Source organism: Charadrius vociferus, unplaced genomic scaffold (genome assembly GCF_000708025.1).
Source record: "Charadrius vociferus isolate BGI_N301 unplaced genomic scaffold, ASM70802v2 scaffold90, whole genome shotgun sequence".
Lineage (NCBI taxonomy): Eukaryota > Metazoa > Chordata > Aves > Charadriiformes > Charadriidae > Charadrius > Charadrius vociferus.
The window spans coordinates 166,516-184,936 of record NW_009647222.1 but is presented as its reverse complement, the minus strand read 5'-3'; the positions used below and the strand labels follow the sequence as shown (position 1 = coordinate 184,936).

The following is an 18,421-nucleotide window of genomic DNA, read 5'->3' as shown; positions in this document are numbered from 1 at the left end:
TGTAAATCCTATCCAAACCATGCAGTTTCAAACTTTTTTTTTTTTTTTAAGAACTGGGGCCTGGAATTGGGCAGCTTTACTGGCATAGAGATCAACATCACTCCTGAACTTCAGTACCATTATTTGTAGGATTTATGCTTTTGACAGATCATCTGTGCCTGAATGCTTGTGCAGCCTGGACTATTGGATAATGAGGGCTTAAGGTAAAATTGCTATTATGGAAATTATCTTAAGGGATTGAAATGCAGTTGCACAGCATAAGATAACAAACAGATGCCTGTGTTTTGTTAGCCCCACTGTGGAGCTTGCATTGATCTTTTCAGTTTTAGAATCATAGAGTAATTTAGGTTGGGGGGACTTCCAGAGGTCATCTAGGTCAACCTCCTAACCAAAGCAGGGCTGACTTTGAAAGTAGGTCAAGTTTTTCAGTGCTGTGTCCAATCAAGTGAGTATTTCCAGGGATGGGCATTCAACCTTTCTGGCTTCCTGTTCTGGTTTTGTAGCATCTTCAATGCAAACTTTTGTCTGATGTGCCGTCAGATGCTTGCTGTAGCTTGTCTGTTGCATCTTTAAGAGTCTGGCTCCATAATTTCTGTAACCATCCATTAGGTAGTTGAGTGCAGGTCCTGCAGCCTTAATTTTCAAGCTGAACAAACCTAGCTCAGCCTCCCTTGGGCCATGTCATGGGCTGCAGCCTTTTAATGATCTTGATGGTCCTCAGCTGGACTCGTTTCATGTTTGTCAATGTCTGGTTTTGTACTGAGGGGAGCCCAAACTGGACGTGGTACTCCAGATGTGGCTTACAAGTGTTTAATACAAGGGGAAAAGAACTTTTTAAAACTTGCTGGACATGCTCTTACTATGCAGCCCAGTAGAGGGTTGGTATTTGTAGTTGCAAGGGGGCACACTGCTGATTCCTATTCAGTGTGTCCACCATTAGCCACAGGGTCCCTTGGTTTATTATTTCTCAGATGCGGGACTGATGAACTTAACAGATTTTTCCATCAGCACATCACTGCAGCCAATCAAGAGCCAACTGAATGGGGGCCCTCTCCCAAGTTTTGGGTTGTCCTACACCCATCATTGTTTTGTGACATCTGTCAGGTTGATGAGGGTGTGGTATATCCCATCACCCAAGTGGGTAAGACGTAAGAATATTGTCTTGAGTACCAACCCCCGAGGTACTCCACTTGCAGCTGGCCACCTACTAGATTTCAAATCATTGACTACTGAAGTCTGAGCACAGCAGTCCACCCCGTTTTTCACCCCCTTGCAGGCTGTCCATCTACTCTGTGTGTTCTCGATGTAAGTCAGGGTAAATGGCCACTGCTCTCCCCTCATCCGTAGGGACTCATCACGGAAGGCAACCAGATTGGGCCAGCCATATAGTGGTGACTATTGCCAGTCATTTTAGCCCTCATGGGCCTGGATGTGGCTTTAAGGAGGATTTGTCTGTAATCTTCCCAGGGACCAGAGTGAGGCTAGCTGTCCTGTAGTTGCCTGTTTCTTCCTCTTCATTGGATGGGCATGATGTGCAGAAGGGTTTGTCACAATCCATCAAGAAAATGATCCTCCATACAGACATTTTCCTAGGGTGTCTTCATCATTGTGGCATCTAAGATTTGGAGAAAAAAAACCCAACCTGTTTGAACTGATTTTTGTAAGATGCATGGGAAACTCTAAATGGCAGAGCCGAATTTCTTCAAGTGCTGCTCATACCTAAACTCTGTGTGGGCTACGAAGCAGTTATGTCGGTCCCATAGATTTAGATACAAGTCCGAGCTGGTCTGGTTGAACTCAGTGTTATTGATGCATGGTTCTTTTGTACACAGTTCTTCACACTGGAAGAAAGGCATAATATGAATGAGCGTCAACAGCATCATCCAATCTTCTAGGAGAAATAAAGCAGGCTGCAGGCTTGTTCGTGCCACAGTAGGCTATTTAGTAGGCAGCTGTCCAAGGATAGCTATCACCTTGATTTTTGTGGTGTTCTAATAACAGTTATTAGAATAAGTGCAACACAGACATGTAGCAAAATAAAGCAAAAACTATTCAGATATTCATCAGTTCCTTATCAGACATGCCTTGCTGTCATTCTAGGTACATGTTGCATACCTTTGAAAATAATGACTGACTGAAAGAACCGCTGTACATTAACGGTCATTTTGTGTGTTGGAAATGAAAGATTTTTAAAAGGGTGGAAAAAGTTTCTTAAAATCATTCTCCCTCAAATCACTGTTAACGTCCCTGTAAGAAGTTGGGAACTGTGGTCTGTTAAAAGCAAAACTTGAGGCTTCCTCCAGTTAGCTGAAAATGAAAAGCGGGGACCTCCTTCAAATCCTCTCCAGCTGTGGTCACTAAGAATGTGTTTGGTCAGCCTGCCTGAACCAAACAGGAACTCTTCTTGGAGCACTGAGTCAGCAGGGAGATGCAATAAATCCAGCCCTTATCGAAATTCTAGCCGCACTGGCTTTGGAAGGATGATAAATGCGTAGGACAGCTGGAAACTGCACAGCAAGAGATCGAGAGCATTGAGCCTTATGTAATGAGATGGCTCAGTACAAATGCATGTTCAGTTGCAAGGTAAAGGCAATGCAAGTAGGAAGGATTTATTGAAAAACAAATATTTGTAAGGAAACATGCTCTGAATGCCTTGGAAACGAAAGCTGTGCTGCAGTGAATAGTTTTAATCCTAGATGGGGCGTTGCATCTAAATTGAAGGCTTTTCGGAAGCCAATTTTTGGCAGTCTGTATATCACCCTCCACCCCCCCTCAAAAAAAAGTTTTTTAAAGCCAAGTGCCTGAGGGAACTGCTGTGGGTATTAATATTAGAGGAGAGCAGCCATCTCTGAACGCGCAGTTCTGGAGACAGTGGATGTCACTAGCCAGCCCGGCATCTGCTTTTAATGGGTGGGTGATGCGCCAGATTGAACTGCTGCATCTGTTTCCAGGTTGATGCAGTCTGTGCTCAGTCTTGCAGCAACTCCAGTCCCCTGCCAGGCACTGGGCATGCTGCTTTCCTCCCCAGAGAAATAAGGTGTTTGCTGTTGTATGATAATAGCAAGCGGACCTTACACAAATCCAAATTACGACTTTGAGAAACAGCTCAGATTTTAGCGGGGGGTGAGATGAGTAGCACATTCATTTTACTTTGGTCAGCTAATGGTTTAACTTTTCCCTTTATACAGCTGGAAATTTAGCCATGTCTTGTGTGCGTCCCTGCAATGGTATTATCAGAGTGAAATACTGTAAAGATCAAAATCTAGACATTATCGGTGTATTGATAAAGTTGCATCCCATTATTTCCTTGCCAGCTTTCCTGATAGTCTCTTATGCAGGAGGGAGGCAGGAGACAGATGCCTTAACTTTGCATAGAAACATTCTTGGGAGAGAAAACAACTGCACACCAGTGTGGGAGAATACCTGGTAAAGAAGTAGTGGAATCATCTGGTAGCAACCCTACCTATTGCTGAGGAACCCCCAGGTGAGTGTGTGGTAGGTCTGTTCTTCACCTGTTGCTAGAAGGTGGTGATGTACTGGTGTAGCTGCAAACCATTCTCCGCGTTTGTATCCATACTGGTAAGGTTTAAAGACAACTGGGTTCTTGGTTTCTGGGTGTTGCCTCACACCATGGCCTTTTCTGTAGTTTTTAATCAAGACCGGTGGATCGTCAGTCTTGGCTACTTTTTTTTCACAGTTCCTGTTGTATGAAAGGAGACCCGTGGAGTAGTTTGCCAGAGGGAAACCAGAGTCTTTGCCCTGTGGAGTGGACAGACGTCCTGGTAATGAAAACATTTCTACGGTGCCTACTGATTTGTGAAGGAGGGAAGAAGCCAAAGTAGTCTGGCACCGATGCCCTAATCCTTGGACTATCACTCACTGTCTGCAGGGAATATAGGTGCAGAAGAAAGTAGGTCTTAAGTGGTTTTCAGAAGAATTAAGGAGTTTAGAAGAGAGCTTCCCATAATGTTTGTGATGCTTTAGTGGCCTTTCATCTCTCTGGTGTTTTTGCAAGCTGCATTTGTTAGAAGGGAACAGGTGACAGGTTAAGGATTGGATAGTAAAAATGCAATACAGTGCTCTGAAAGGATCCTGCCCTGTTCCTGTGCACACATGCACATTCAGGGCATTGAAGGCTGGAACACTGATTTCCCCTGGCTTCTGGTAGGAATACACTTGGAATGGATGCACCCCAGGATTTAGGGGTGTTAGAGAATACCTAAAACTGAACAAATAATGGAACACGAAAGCTATTCGTAACTTAAAGGTTGGGGTTTGGGTTTTTGGGTTGGTTTGGTTTTTTTCATTTTTCTTGCTGAGTAAGGCAATTCTAGGAAGCTGATGGGTCAGATTGTCCTGTTTGGAGCAGAAAGACAGGCACTTTTTTTTTTTTTTTTTTTTTTTTTGATAACTCCTGTTTATGGAGTGTGCAGGGTGCTGCTGCACAAGCAATACCTGAGATTTCTGCAAAAAGAAACTTGCTGTGCTTTGATCCAAGAAACAGCTGTTCCAAGTCCCCGTTCCTCTCTCAGCTCCAGTGATCTCAAAGAAACACATTTCTTTCATGTACTTTTTTGCTTTCTTCCCCCAGGGCCTTCCCATTACACCTTGGGAAGTCCCAGGGAAGTGAGGCCAAAGGAAATCAGGGCAAATGCCCTTTCGAGGGTCTTTTTGCTCCTCCCAAACCGCTTCCCCTTCCCAGCAGGTGAGGTCTCGCCTCCCACCCTTCTAGGGCTGCCTGTCTACTCCCAGAGAAGCTGTGAGATTGTGACTGCCTCTCTGGAGCTTTTCCTGCCTTGCAGCCCAGTATTTTCTTACCCCACCGCAGAGAAGCTTAGAGCTGCCATTCCCCACCTCCAAGCCGGAGCGTCCTCTGTGCAGGTTAGCACCTTGCTGCTCTTCTGTCAGCCCTGGCTGATCCTCCAGCTTCTCCACCAGCCAGTTGCTGGAAGCAGAAAGGCTCTGCGGCTCAACCTTCCAGGCAGCCCTGGGCTGAGCTTGGGAACGGCACAGGGGCATAGAATCATAGAATCGTCTAGGTTGGAAGAGACCCTTAGGATCATCGAGTCCAACCATCCACCCTACTCTACAAAGTCCTCTCCTACACCATATCCCCCAACACCACATCTAAACAGCTCTTAAACACATCCAGGGATGGTGACTCAACCACCTCCCTGGGCAGCCTATTCCAATGCCCGACCACTCTTTCTGTGAAAAATTCTTTCCTAATGTTCAGTCTAAATCTACCCTGCTGGAAGTTGAAGCCATTCCCTCTTGTCCTGTCATTAATTACCTGTGAGAAGAGACCAGCACTAACCCTCTCTACAGTGTCCTTTCAGATAGTTGTAGAGAGTGATGAGGTCTCCCCTCAGCCTCCTCCTCCTCAAACTAAACAGTCCCAGCTCCTTCAACCACTCTTCATATGATTTGTTTACTAGGCCCTTCACCAGCTTCGTTGCCCATGTGCATCTTCAGACTACTTTTGACAGTGGCTGTGAGCTGCTCCCTGTGCTGCCGCAGTCAACAGGCTGTGTGGGGCATCGCTTGGGTCCCCCATCATGGTGGACAAAGCCTGGTTTTCTCTCTCCAGTAAGTTCCTCCCTCCTGAAGTCCTGCTAGCCTCTGTCTTTCCTCCTCAGTGAGCCAACTGCTATGTCCATGTCCATTGGCATCGTTAGGACCAGATTTGGACTGCAATAAAAAAGGGCTGTTTTCTGATTTGCTCTGATGTAAATTTGCAACTTCTGTTCTAGCAGTAGGATGTATGCTGGTGCTTCTACACAGTTCAAACATTGTAGTAAGATATTTGCAGGGTGAATATCAAAGACCAGTCTCCTTTTCCCCTAGATTCCAGTTATGGTGAATACCAAGATTAAAGGTTTAATTGGCTCTATATTTTTAATTATTTCCCCCATCTGGACATATCATCATGGACGCTTGCATTTTTTTTCCACTGATTGCCACAAAAATGGCACATCTGGGCTGTGACTGACTTAATGAAACCACATTTCCAGCACTCGCCAGATGATTGGTGAGCAGTGCCTGACCCCCTGCCTTAGTTTGCAGTGGCCAGGAATGAAGTGTCTTCTGTCAAGAAGAGCAGTGATGCTCTGAGCCTATCTAGCTGAAGGAAAGTAATTAATCAGTTTAATTAAAGTTCATGATGGAAAACTGTGGCTCCATATATTTCTCCCTCTGGCCACTTGCTCAGGTCAGCCCCTATGTGTTTTAGTTCAGGTGGGCATCAGTATTTGAATTCATGGTGACAAGAGGGTCACGTGGCTTGGAATTTGATATTTAAAAATGACAGAGTGATGCACGTGAGCAGCAGCACCCCTTTTGTTCCCTCTGGAGAAAGCTGCCCTCCAGCAATGCCAAGAAGGTACCTACTCCATATGGCACGTGGCTTTGCTAATAACTCTGTGCCTCGTGCCTGGGCACCAACCCCCTGCTCCACTGCCCTTCCTCCCCTTGACTGGAAGGATTACCTTTCTTCAGACATCAGCTGGATCTAATTTGAGACTTAGCTTTTTCATCTCTGGCACTCATCAACAGAAAAATAATATTGCCTTAAGTTGTCAAAACTCACAAATGACTCTTTACCTGAATTTTTGAGGCAAAAATGTCTAAGCCTGAAAGAAAGAGACTCAGTGCCATGATATGTTGCAACTGACCACCAGAACAGGAATGACTTGTAGACAGAAGATCAGCCTCGGTGTGAAGCTTGCTTCAGGCAGAATGCCATCTGTCTGGGAAGATGTCTAAAAGCTCTAGGTCTTGCTCATGTTATTCCTCAAAGCCCCACCAAGCACTGCGCCCGTTCAGTAGACGAGTGGTAGGGAGCACGTTTCCAATGTGTGAGCTCCTTTTTAATCTGTCCGCAGAGGTAACTGCACTCTGAGTGTCTACACACCTACATTACCTTGCAGGGACCTCAGCAGGGCAGCCAAGGGGAAGGTTAGAAAAGACGGGCAGCGCAGGTCCCCCTGCTTCCTCCCGCTCTGCCTCAGGCTGGTGGTGACCACAGAAGCAAAGCAGGAGACACAAACTGCTTCTGACGAGCAGCAGCTGGGAGCGGACGTGCTCTGCGGCGATGGCAGGGAAGCTCTGCAGAACCTTGAGGGGTGCCTGGGGCCAGGTGGCATTTCGGAGGTGGGCTCTAGACTTTCAGGTGGTGGTCCTCTGTGCTGGCCCAGGAGCTCAGCCAGGGCACTCCTTGTGCAGAGATGAGAGCTGCCTGGGGTGTTTTGAAGAGGTAAAGCCTCCTGGCAATGCAGAGGCTTTCTAAAATTCTGCTGTATTTCTGATATTTGAAGGCTGGAAAAACTGAACCCATGTTTTATTTCTTATTGATCTTTTTTTGAAACGCCAAAGTTTTTCACTTTGTCATCTGTTAGAAAACTTATTTTTGAGAAACTTTAAAAAAACTTTCTCTCATTTCTGTCCACCAATGACTGTCTATTGGATTTTCTCCCAGAATGGAAACTTTGTATTCTGAGGAGTTACCAACCCAGTAGGTCTCATGAATTAAAAAGTAACTTTTTTTTTTTTTTAGAGTATGTAAATAAGTATGAACAGATTCTTGAAAACCTTGTCCAGACCTCTCCTATTTAAAACCAGATTATGGCTTTTCTGTGCTAGAATCAGTTAAGCAGGTGCAAACCTGTGTTACCTCTGAGAAAATCTCCTTTTCCTGCCAGAACATCCCTCTTCCAGGCAGACAGGGCACAGGGGCTTCTAAAATCCCAGTCCTATCAATGGCTTTGATTTCATTCTTTCTGCAGACAGTCTGTTTCAGATTTATATCTTCGTCTCAGAGGAGTAAGGTGTGCAGAGCATAAAGAAAGACCATCATCCTGGTGGTCCCAATATACATCTCCTCTACCCTCAAGTCTACCCTGTACCTAATCAATCTGCTAATCTCATACATCTCGCTCCTGCGCCGCTTAAGCAATACTGCTATCGTTACTAGCCTGAAATTATGATTTCCTTTGGCATATGGTTCTTGATAGGACAGTGCGCTCTAATTAGCTCCTTGTCTGCAAGAACCAACTGGTGAGTTTCATTTTCTTGAAGCAAACTATTAATTTTCACATCAGGAGGTCGATGACTAGTTGTCAGAAAGGTGGTGATTCCTGCTTTCTCCCTAAAATGTGCTCAGGCTCTGTTCCCGCAGTTACTCTGCAAGGGTTTGTTCACACTGCCCAGTCGCTGGTAAAATGGAACTAGGGAAGAGCCCTGAGGAACTGGTGGTAGCTGCTGGAGTTGGGAGGAAAGCAGAAGGAGATACTAAAAAGATTGAAGTCTCCAGGTGCGGGAGTCTTTGCTTGCTACTCAACTATTTTTTATATTATAAGTATATATATATAGCTATTTATGCATATGTTCTTATAACTGCATATCACTAAGGAGGCTGTGTCTGAATGAGGTTGTCCAAATGGCTGCAGTAGGATCTTCTGTCACTGGTAGTGCTTTCATTTTGCCCATAAATGAAAGAGGGATACTTTGGAATTCTGAGGAGAACCCCCCCCTGTTCCTTGCTCACGTGTGCAAAGGGCCAGTGTTTAACAGAGACGAGCTACTAAGCAGAAGCCAAAGCAGAAGTAAGATGTGAAGCACTGCGGATCTGCCTGCCTGGGCACTCCTGCTGCGCCTGGGCTCGTGCGTGCAACCCAAACGCCTGCCTCTTCCCACCTTCACCTTGGGTTTGCTGTTGCAGAAGAGCAAGCACACACTTGAGAAGCGCTGCTGTTTCCATCCTGCTCTGGGGAGGGGAAACCACCAGCAATGGATGTAGCTGAGACAGTGGCAACAGGAATCAGCAGCTCTGTTGCATGTTCCCACATGGCTGGGAATTCATGTTACAGCCAAAGCAGATCTGGGAGCACAGTCCTTTTGGTCTCATCCCTGTGCTCTACTGCTTTTGATCAGAGGTGCATAGAGAGGGACTCACCAGCATGCTGTCAGCCTACGCACCGAGCACAGCGCAAGCTTCACCCTGACCTTCTGCGTGCAGAGGAGCCGGGGGTACGGCAGCAATATCTGCAGGAGAGGGTTCTCCCGCGCTCTGCTCGTTGTGAACGTGCCGTCCTGCGTTCAGGCTGGTCCCTGAGCTCTGGCTAGTGCAAGAGCATCATCTGTTTATCTCCTGTATGCAGAGCACGGTGTCCACAGACAGTCGTATCTTGTCCCACAAGCAGCCTGGGCATAAAAGTGAGGCCTCCACCACTCCGCAGGCGTCCAGTGGGGACAAGGTTTTTCTTGCCTTGGGATTTTGGTCATTTGGGTCATTATTATGACCCGAATATCATATATGGAAGCATATATGGAAGCAGGTATTTGCTAGGGAGGCTGCATCTCAATGAGGCTGTCCAAAAGGCTGCAGTAGGATCTTCTGTCACTGTGGGATCTGCAGGCTCTTGCAATGGCTTTTGGCTCCTGCCATCGTAGTTTCCAAATATATGTGCCTTTCTGGGAGGGAGCTTAGTGACTCAAGCAGAAGTCAATCCTTTGTGCTCAATTGTAGCTTCTTTCTTCACTGAGCAGTCTCCAGGTTCCTGCAACGTGCAGTGAGTATCAGCCTCTATTTATCCCCTTTTTGTGCATATTTGTGACAATTTTGCTTGCAGCTGTGGTCACTTAAGATGAATAATATTTTCAGGCTGTGAAAAAGCCAGTAGCAGGGTGGTTATCAGATAGAGGAAATGCATCGTATTTGCTCTGGCCTTTGGTTCCCAGATAACATAACGGCAAATTGCGTTCCTGGAAGCTGGGGGTGGCTTGCAAGATTACATGGCCCCAAAACACATGGAGGCAGTTTGTCACATGTGACAGAGGCGCGGAGGGGGAGGTGGAAGTGGGGAGCATAGCTGCTCTGGGTGCTCAGCAAAGGTCAGATGTGGCTGATGGTTTCTTCACCTCGAGATCGCTGAAGCAGCACCAGCAATTGTGCCCTAGCCACTCCCCTAACAGTGTTTTGGTGGGTTAGGAGTATAAATTCATCTGAAAGTTGCTGCTGCTTGCAGAGCAGTAAGAGATTGCGTGTGTCTCCCAGTAACCATTTCCTCTCCTCTTTCGCCTCATCTTCCCTCTAAGCCGGGTGCCTTTGAATCCCTCCTTTTAGCTTTGAACTGCCTCTCTGGGTGGCTGGAGGTGGCTGGCTGATTTGGAGGACAGAAATCTAATTAACATTCGTTCCCTGCTCAGCTGGATGTAGATGTGAAGCAAGACCAAACCTGGAAGTAGATCCTGTGGTTCCTACTAGGGCATGCAGGGCCAGCACTTGTGTGTGTCGGCTGTGCATGATGGGGTGGGCTGGGACCAGTTCTTGTGCACCCCTGACCCAGAAGACGTCGAAGTACCTTGTTATCTCCAGAGGAAGCTCGTTCCAGGCTTGCTTTGTCTGGGCTGCCAGTGCCTCCTCAGGAGAACAACAACCTCAGCTGCTGGTGGAATAATGGGACAAAGCTGAAGACAGAAATTGTGGTAAATGTTGTAAGGTAAAAAGAAAGATGAGCAACAAAAATATCAGGACAGAAATCAGAAGTCTTTTAGGATCAGGATTATCCAGCCCTTGTCCTGGCTGAGGTGTCAGGTATGTTGACAGACACCCCCTTGGTCCGGCACTCTTGCTCTTCTCCAAAACAGTTGTTGGGGAGAAGGGGCTGAGCTAGCCGTGCACCGCTCGTGCTCTGTGCACCAGTGCTGTGCTGCTCTGCACCAGCAAAGGCAGCTTGGCAGCCTGCCTGGACCTGGAAGCTGCTCCGGGACCTGCTCGGGGAAGCATTGCTCCAGCGTGGGCTGTCCCAGCAAATGGTGGGTCATGGCCTGGCCGCCTGGGATGGGGCTGGGAGGAGGGTGGCTACTCCGCCTGGCACCATCTTCAGCCCTGTGCTCTGGAGGGTTACTAAACAGGCAGCCTTCCATTTCGTACCTTCAGCAGGGGAGGCCACCCACAAAATAAACCCCTTGTGCCATCCTGGGGGTGGCATGAGAGCGATGGATGTGGGACTGGTGCCAGCACTTGTGGCACTGGGGGGAAGATGCTCTGCGGCCTCCCGGTGAGGTTCAGCTTGCACAACTCGGGGTGGCACACACTGCTGCAAAAGCCCTTCCCTGGTGTTCTCCTTATTCGTATAAATAAAATATATGTATGTGTACCTATGAAAATATTTTTAAATGGCATTATCTCAGCAGATCTCAGGATGAAATTATTTTCCTGTTACTACAGCGTACATGTTATCTAGGCCTGTTCCTTTTTTTTTTTTTTTTTTTTAAGATTCCATTTCTCTTATTTGTTTCTTGCAAATCTGTTTCCTAAGGTTTTGTTTCTAACTGTCGTCTTCCACTTGGCTTAGGTATGGTTCCAGACTCAAAATCTTAGACATTAAGATTTCATCCTTTGCATTTTTCCCTTTAGATTTTCATTGCCTTTGGTGGGCTGATTAAAGTCCCTCCCAGTTTCTTTGCCTTCTGCAATTTCAAAAATGTGTATCGAAAACATCTTTTTCTGTAGTCTTAACTGATCCTTTGTAATATTTGCTGTTTCTCTTCTCATCTTCAGGAAAAAGATCAATTTTTTATATTTTTTTTTTTTATCTCTCAAGTAACATCTCCCAAAACCATATGGACTTTTTCTTGTTTCACCCCAGAAGATGTGTAAAGTGATGTTTTACTTTAAATATGCTTCGCTTGGGACTTTACAGCTTGCTTTTGCACTTCTAGATTTAATATTTCTCCTTGCTGCTTATGTCTATGCTGAACATTTGTTTTCATTTTCAACTTATTGTTGTGTTCAGTGCAGTCTTATCTCACTGGGCAGAAGCCAAATAGTTTGTTATTGATTACACAGTTTCCTATCACAGTCTATTAGTTCCTGCCAATTAGCTTGTCGTCTTGTTGATAAGATTATTGCCATCGGTGTGCTGTGGTGATCGTGGTTATCCAGGGATATTTGAGCAGAGATGCTGATGCACGCAATAGTTTTGAGAATCTCTAGAAAGGTTTCCTTCTCTCCTTACAACAATCTGTAGCACAAGGCAAGGTATTATTTGACTTTGCTGTTCTTTTTTAATCCCTATATCCTTACCCTAACTATTTAACAACTGTATATTCACTGTGAGATGGTTTCTGTGCAGGGATGTTCCCCGCTTCTCACCGTCACGCATAATTCCTCCTGTTTTTCCAACAATCTTCCCTGTTTTCCAACAGTCACCGATTTGCGAACAGGAGCGGACTGTTTTATTTGGACCACCCTGTTTAATCACTGCTGCTGAGGAGGGGCAGCCCTTTGTGAATTTGCCTAATTCCTTTCTGAATGACATGCTGTGGCAATGGCCACGGGTACCACGTTTAATTAATTATGCACAGTGGGGGGGAAAAGTATTTCCTTTTGTTTTAAATCTGAATATTTCATCAGATGCCACTAGTTCTTGCACTATGAGATGTAGTGAATGATATATTTACCTTCTCTGTCTTTTCCTTGTTTCCTAGACCTCTGTTGTCATCCTCTTTTTATTGCATCTTCCTGAGATGAGGAGTCGTCGTGTATTTCATCACTTCTTGGTTGCATCCGTTCTTTACCTCTGCTTGTCCCTCTTCCTTTTCCCTGTTTCTCCTGTAGGAAGTCTGGAGCTGTGTGGGTACATCATAAACTGATGTAGTGACACTGCAGTTTTTGCTGCTTCATTCCTGTCGTCCTCCTAATACCTCCTCAAATTGCCTGTACACAGCTCAGGTTTTGCTGCTGCTTTGCAGGCTTTATACAAGCACTCTGAATCCAAAAGTGTGATTTTTTTTTGGTTCTCTCTTGCCCCAGTTATTCATCAATGGATGTAATAAAAATATTTTAAAACCTTGCCTCGCTTACATCCTTGGACCATCACAGCTGTAACACATCCACCATGAACAATATCTCGTTCTGTTTGCCCTTTTTATGGCCTCAAAGCACGTAGCCGATGTTGTCGAGTAACTACCTGCAGTAATCCCAAGACCTCCTTCCCAAGCAGCCACAGCTAATTTTGCAGCCCAGTGTTGGGTATGCACAACTGGGGCTGTTTTTCTCCCTGCTGCAAAAGTGTGAATCTGCTGCTTGATTGTCCGCTCCCGTCGTGGCTTCTGGGATGTTGTCCTGGGATGGGGCAGTGCTACTCCTGGGAAAGACCAGTGGCAAAGATCCCTGTATGTGAGGGAAGAGAGTTTGCAACCTGCCATGTTTCTGAAGGAGGCTGTTTGGGCCATCAGTAAGGATCAGCAGAGAGTTTAGCAGAGTTTATTTCCAGCTCAGAGCTCTGCTGCCCGCTGCTACTCTAGACCACGGCACAGCCTGGCTGCCCTCCTAGGCACAGTGGGTCAGGCTGCGATGGAGGACCTTGCCCTGTGCCTGTGTCCTCCCTGCCAAGGGGAGATCCCACAATGGGAATTCACCGTGAATTCATCTTTTGGCTTTTACCTCTTCCCAGAAGGTCTTGGGTCTTCGGCTCCCTCAGGCAGGGCTGCGAGGGCACCAGTATGTGGTGGTCTCCCCTTTCTCCTGTGACTCCAGGGACAGTGTTGGGCAGAGAGGTGATGGAGAGCGGGAGCCAAGTGGTCCCCGGCCCGGGAGGGAGAGCGCTGGTGGAGGTGGTGTGAGCCCTTCTCGCAGGCGGGGGGGAACGAGCCCCTTTGCACTGGCCATGAAATCAGTCATGTGTAGGTTTTTGTCCAGCCCTGGGGGGTGGGGGAAGGAATGTGGGTTGGGCAAAGTCTAGGATTACACCACTGCTGAATTTTTCTTTCCACACTTTAAATAGCCAGCACCTTTCGGTCCTGCCGTCGCGTCTCCCGTCGGCTCGCGCCCCGACAGCGCCGTCCGCAAGGTAACACCTCTGCGCCTGTTTTCTTCTGCCCTGCTCCCCCCGTGCCCCACACCCACCCGGGTCTGCCGTGGAGGAGAGGTCACGGTGCGCTTTCTGCCTGTTTAATCATTTTCTAGCGTGGAGGGGTCCTCCCAGTCCTTCCTTGCAGCCGCTGTCAAACGCCTGCCAGTGTTTCTTACTCCTCTTCACGTCCCAAAGTGTTTTACAGGGGACTACGTAGGGGGAGGGGAGAGGTTGGCCCCGCTGCTTTGCCTTTTTTTTTTTCTTTTTTTTTCTTTTTTTTTTTTTTTTTCTCCCTGGATGGGGGAGAGTGTCATTTGCTGCCAGTGCCTTTTCCGGCTCTCATGTTGAGGGACTTGCAGGCGCCAGTGTTTCTTACTCCTCTTCACGTCCCAAAGTGTTTTACAGGGGACTACGTAGGGGGAGGGGAGAGGTTGGCCCCGCTGCTTTGCCTTTTTTTTTTTCTTTTTTTTTCTTTTTTTTTTTTTTTTTCTCCCTGGATGGGGGAGAGTGTCATTTGCTGCCAGTGCCTTTTCCGGCTCTCATGTTGAGGGACTTGCAGGCGGGAATGAATGGCAGCGTGAGGCTGTGGGGCTGGGGGAGCAGCTTCTGCGGGACACGAGCGGGCTGGAGGGCTGGCACCGTGCAGGGGAAGGTGCTCTCCTTGGCACAATGTCCTCAGCAACCCCAGCTTTGGCACCAGACACTGGTGGGACCCATAGTCCTTACTCTTTGCCCTGCGGGGCTCGGTGGCCAGAAGGGCATCCTGCCCACGAGGAACAGGCTCAAATACCCCCTGAGACTCCTAAATGGCTGTAGCAGAGCTGGTGCCACCCGTGCCTGTCTCCTTGCTGTGCTCTGAGGCACCAGCTGTGAACCAGCGGTCACTTACACTATGCCCTGGCTTTCATGGTAGGAGAGGTGTCCTCTCAGGGGTTTTGGGGGGAAGGTGGGACAGCAGGAGGGGTGACCACCTACTCTGTGCTGATCTTCTACTTCTCTTAGAGATCTGTATAGAGATGGGAGAAGCTCTTGTGGTGCCAAGGCTTCCCGAGACCAGTGCTGTGGGGAGCCTCTGCAGGCAAGGGGGGAATGTTTGGAGGGGCAGACTCTGGGAGAGGAGAGATCCCAGATGGCCATGGCATCTGCACTCTTTCTTCTCTTGCAATTACAAGGATGGCATCATCCTGAAAAATCACCTTTTCTCTCAGGCTAATAGATTGCCAGCAAGTTACCATCACTGAAAGCAGAAACTTGTTTCCCTCTTATTTCAGTTTGTCTTCTTCCCGCATCTAAGACTTCTGTGTATTTTGTCACTTTCATCCCATGGTCTGCAAAACCAGACCTTGGTAAGCAGCAACAGGGGAGAAGAGAAACCCTCATAAAATATTTTGTCAAGTATTTGATGCCGCTCTCGTCCTTCTCCAGCCCTAAGTCTCTTCCATGTTATCTGCCACAGTGGGAGCTCCAGCCTTGGTCTTCTGTGTAATGCTGTGCTTAGAGGATGGGCTTCCAGAAGCAGGGTTTTTTGGAGACAAGTCAATTAAAAATAATGAAACTGATAATGACTTTTAAGGACTGATTTTGGACTAAGCAATGAAAGCTTATGCATACTCTTAGCGCCTTGCTGCCAGCAAGAATCACTATAAGGAGCAAGAGAGGAATGATTCAGTGTGTATGTACATGTGCCCTCTCCCTTCTCTTGCCTCCCATAGCCCAAATTTCTGCCCCGTTGCATGGCTTGTGCTGAACGTAATAGAGGAAACTCCTTCTGAAGGTGCGATGGATTACAGAGTCCCTGGCGCCGTCAGCAATGGTGAAATGGTGCCCACACACCCTGGCATGGAAAAGGAGAAGGAGAAGGAGGAGGAGGAGGAGGACCAGACCCTGGAGCGAGGGCAGTGGAACAACAAGCTGGAGTACGTCCTGTCTGTGGCTGGGGAGATCATCGGCCTGGGAAATGTCTGGCGCTTCCCCTACCTCTGCTACAAGAATGGTGGAGGTAAGTGCAGCCCTGGCCCCGGCCAGCCCCAGGGATGCCTGGTCACTGGCATCTCTCCTGCCTCTGCAACATCCATGTCTGGCCCTGCTCACTGCTGGCAGCAACTTCTCAGCTATGCCCAAGTCATGAGCCTGAAGACAGGATGCCAACCTGCCGGCGTGGTGCCGCTTCCTGGGCCATGTGCGGGGGCTGTTTTGACCCTGTGGGACACGGGTGACCAAGTGGTGATGTCTCGGGGTTTCTGGTGGCCCTGTTTCTCCGATGTGTGTAGAGCCCCGGTTCTGCTGGCAAGGTGGGGAGGCAGGTGGACCTGGGTGGGGGGCTTGGCTCTCTGAGCAGCATGACTTACCCCAGGCACCTCTTCCTTGAGGAGCACGGAGGGCCCTGCGCAAACAAGGTGGCAGGTCCTGGCGATGTATCGGGGAGCAGTGCAGGAGGCTGAAGGGCACGTAGTCCTCATGGGTGCTGCGAAGAGCTGCAGCATTTCCTGGAGGCTCAGGGAGGCTCTAAGGGGCTCTTGACCTCAGGTCCTGGTCCGGCCTCAGGTCACAGAGGGGTGTCCCTCAGTGACTGGTGCTGAAGCAGGGACAGAGCAGGGCGCGATGGTTTTCCTTGCCTCGGTGCAGAAGCGCAGCACCCCTCCTGCACCCCACAGTGCCCTCACACCATCCGCCAGAGCTGCAAGCGCCTGGGAGAGGGGACACGCACCTCTGAGCCACCCCACAGGGCTGTGCAGTGTGTGGATGGATGCGCTTGACGGAGAAAGAGGGAGCGGGGCAATGCTGCTACCAGTGAGGTGCTGGCACATCGGTGCTGCTCAGGCTCTGCCTGGCAGTGACCGGTGGCCGATCCCCAGCATGGCTGGACTGCCCTGCTGCTTGGCCACAGAGCTGAGCTCGCTTTTGCAGGTGGAGGGTTGCCGTGGGGTTTTCCAGGGGTTTGTGCTTGCTTTTAGTTTGTGGTTGCCTTTTAAGAGAGAAAGCTATTTAAAAATACGAAAGCCCAAAGCTTTTCTTGAGTTTGGCACATGGAGAAGAGGGAGTTGCTCTCCCTGTCTGCTGATTAATTGCTAATTGGGTTCTCCGGAAGGGCAGGGGAGAGGGGAAATGGTGCTTGGCTGGGAGCTGGCAGGGAGCAAGCACTGGGGACCCAGGGCTGAAATCCCCTGGCTTGAGCTTGGGGTAGTCTCATGGGCCTCACTAAACTGCTTTCATCCCAGCATAAAAGAGGATTAATCACTGTTTAGCTACTTTCACGCCGTGCTTTGCTCAGCGCTTGTTTCTTTTCACCAGGTGGTCGGGCATTTTCTTTCCCTGTTGAAAAAGGAGAATTTTTCATGTTTTCTTTTTCTACGGGGAATGTTTCTTGGTTCTTGGCTGCTTGCTGAGCTGTGTCTTCTCCCACTGCTGCACCCTTCCCGGCTGCCATCCCATCAGGGAGAGCGGGACCTGGGACCTTGGCCTGGCACCCCTTGCCTTGGGTGCCAGGGGAGAGCTGAGGGAGGGCTCTGGGGAAAGGGGAGCTGTCGTGTGTGGTTGGACAGCGGAGGCAAGACATAGCCCTGTCTATGGCAGGAGGGCTGGAACTTGGTGATCTTCAAGGTCCTTTCCAACCTAAACCATTCTATGATTCTATAAAGGGATTTCTCAGCCTTTTTTCCCCCAAGAAATGGGCCTGAAGCAAAGTCTGGTGAAGCAGCAGAGACTATGAGGAGTTTGAAGTCGCAGGCAAATTTTTTCATCTCCAGCCCTCTTCCCATGAGGTTAGAGAAAGGATGGCGCATGGGACTCTCCTGCAGAGAGGAGAGGTCTTCCCATACAGCTTTCCTTGGGGCAGGGCAGCACGACGGGGCTGTGTAGGACTCAGGGCTCCCTCCTGCACCATGGCCTGGCCTGGCTGGTGCGGTATCACATCCCATATAATGCCTCGAGATTAATTTTAAAAGCTGCCAAAGGTTTTGTCCTGTACTCCTTTGGGAAGGCTGGTCTAGGCAATTGCTTCTCTGGTATTTCAATAAAAGGTGAGGGACCTTTACTTAATTTCCAGCTCCAGGTCAACCATGGTCAGCTTATAGCCATGGCCAGCCTACAAGCTTGCGCTGGTGTTACCATCTGGCTGAAATAGCTCTGCCCCACTGCCTGACTTTTTCTCCCCTCACTGAACTGCGTGTAGGCAGTGGTGATAAATGCTCTCAGCTCTTGCTTTGCTGCCCTAAATAAGTCAGCCTCTTCGCAAAAAAGGTACCTGCAAAATCTGAGCTATGCAAAGAGAGGCAGCTGGCCACTCTTCCTTACATTAGGGATATTTCCATATAACAAAGAAAGAGTAGTCCCTTACATATCAAGCGCTCAGTGTTTGGTACCTAGGTCCTATATAGTGGGTGGGTGTGTGTGGGAAAAGAGCAAAAATATGTTCTTTTTGTTCTTGTTCACTTTTGCTTTCGCTTCCCGTGGCGTGGCCAGGCCCTCCCAGGGCAGGCTGGCCCCATCGATTGGGAAATACCGGGGAAGCCTGTCAGGTGGTGTGGCTGGCCCAGCGCTCCCCAAACCCGCTGGGGCCCAAG

General features: G+C 48.5%; 1 protein-coding gene across 2 annotated transcripts in view; it reads left to right on the top strand.

Annotated features, from left to right (window-relative positions):
* Positions 1-13,820: 13,820 nt before the first annotated feature.
* SLC6A13 (solute carrier family 6 (neurotransmitter transporter), member 13) overlaps positions 13,821-18,421 on the top strand; it is a 33,423-nt gene continuing 28,822 nt past the window's right edge. The window contains exons 1-2 of one of the 2 annotated variants that reach the window (XM_009879620.1): positions 13,821-13,856; positions 15,634-15,858. In XM_009879620.1, coding sequence (XP_009877922.1) covers positions 15,639-15,858 — 220 coding nt within the window. In that variant the 5' untranslated portion in view covers positions 13,821-13,856; positions 15,634-15,638. Of the gene's footprint in view, positions 13,857-15,633; positions 15,859-18,421 lie in introns of those variants that run through there. The other variant, XM_009879621.1, reaches the window with a different exon arrangement.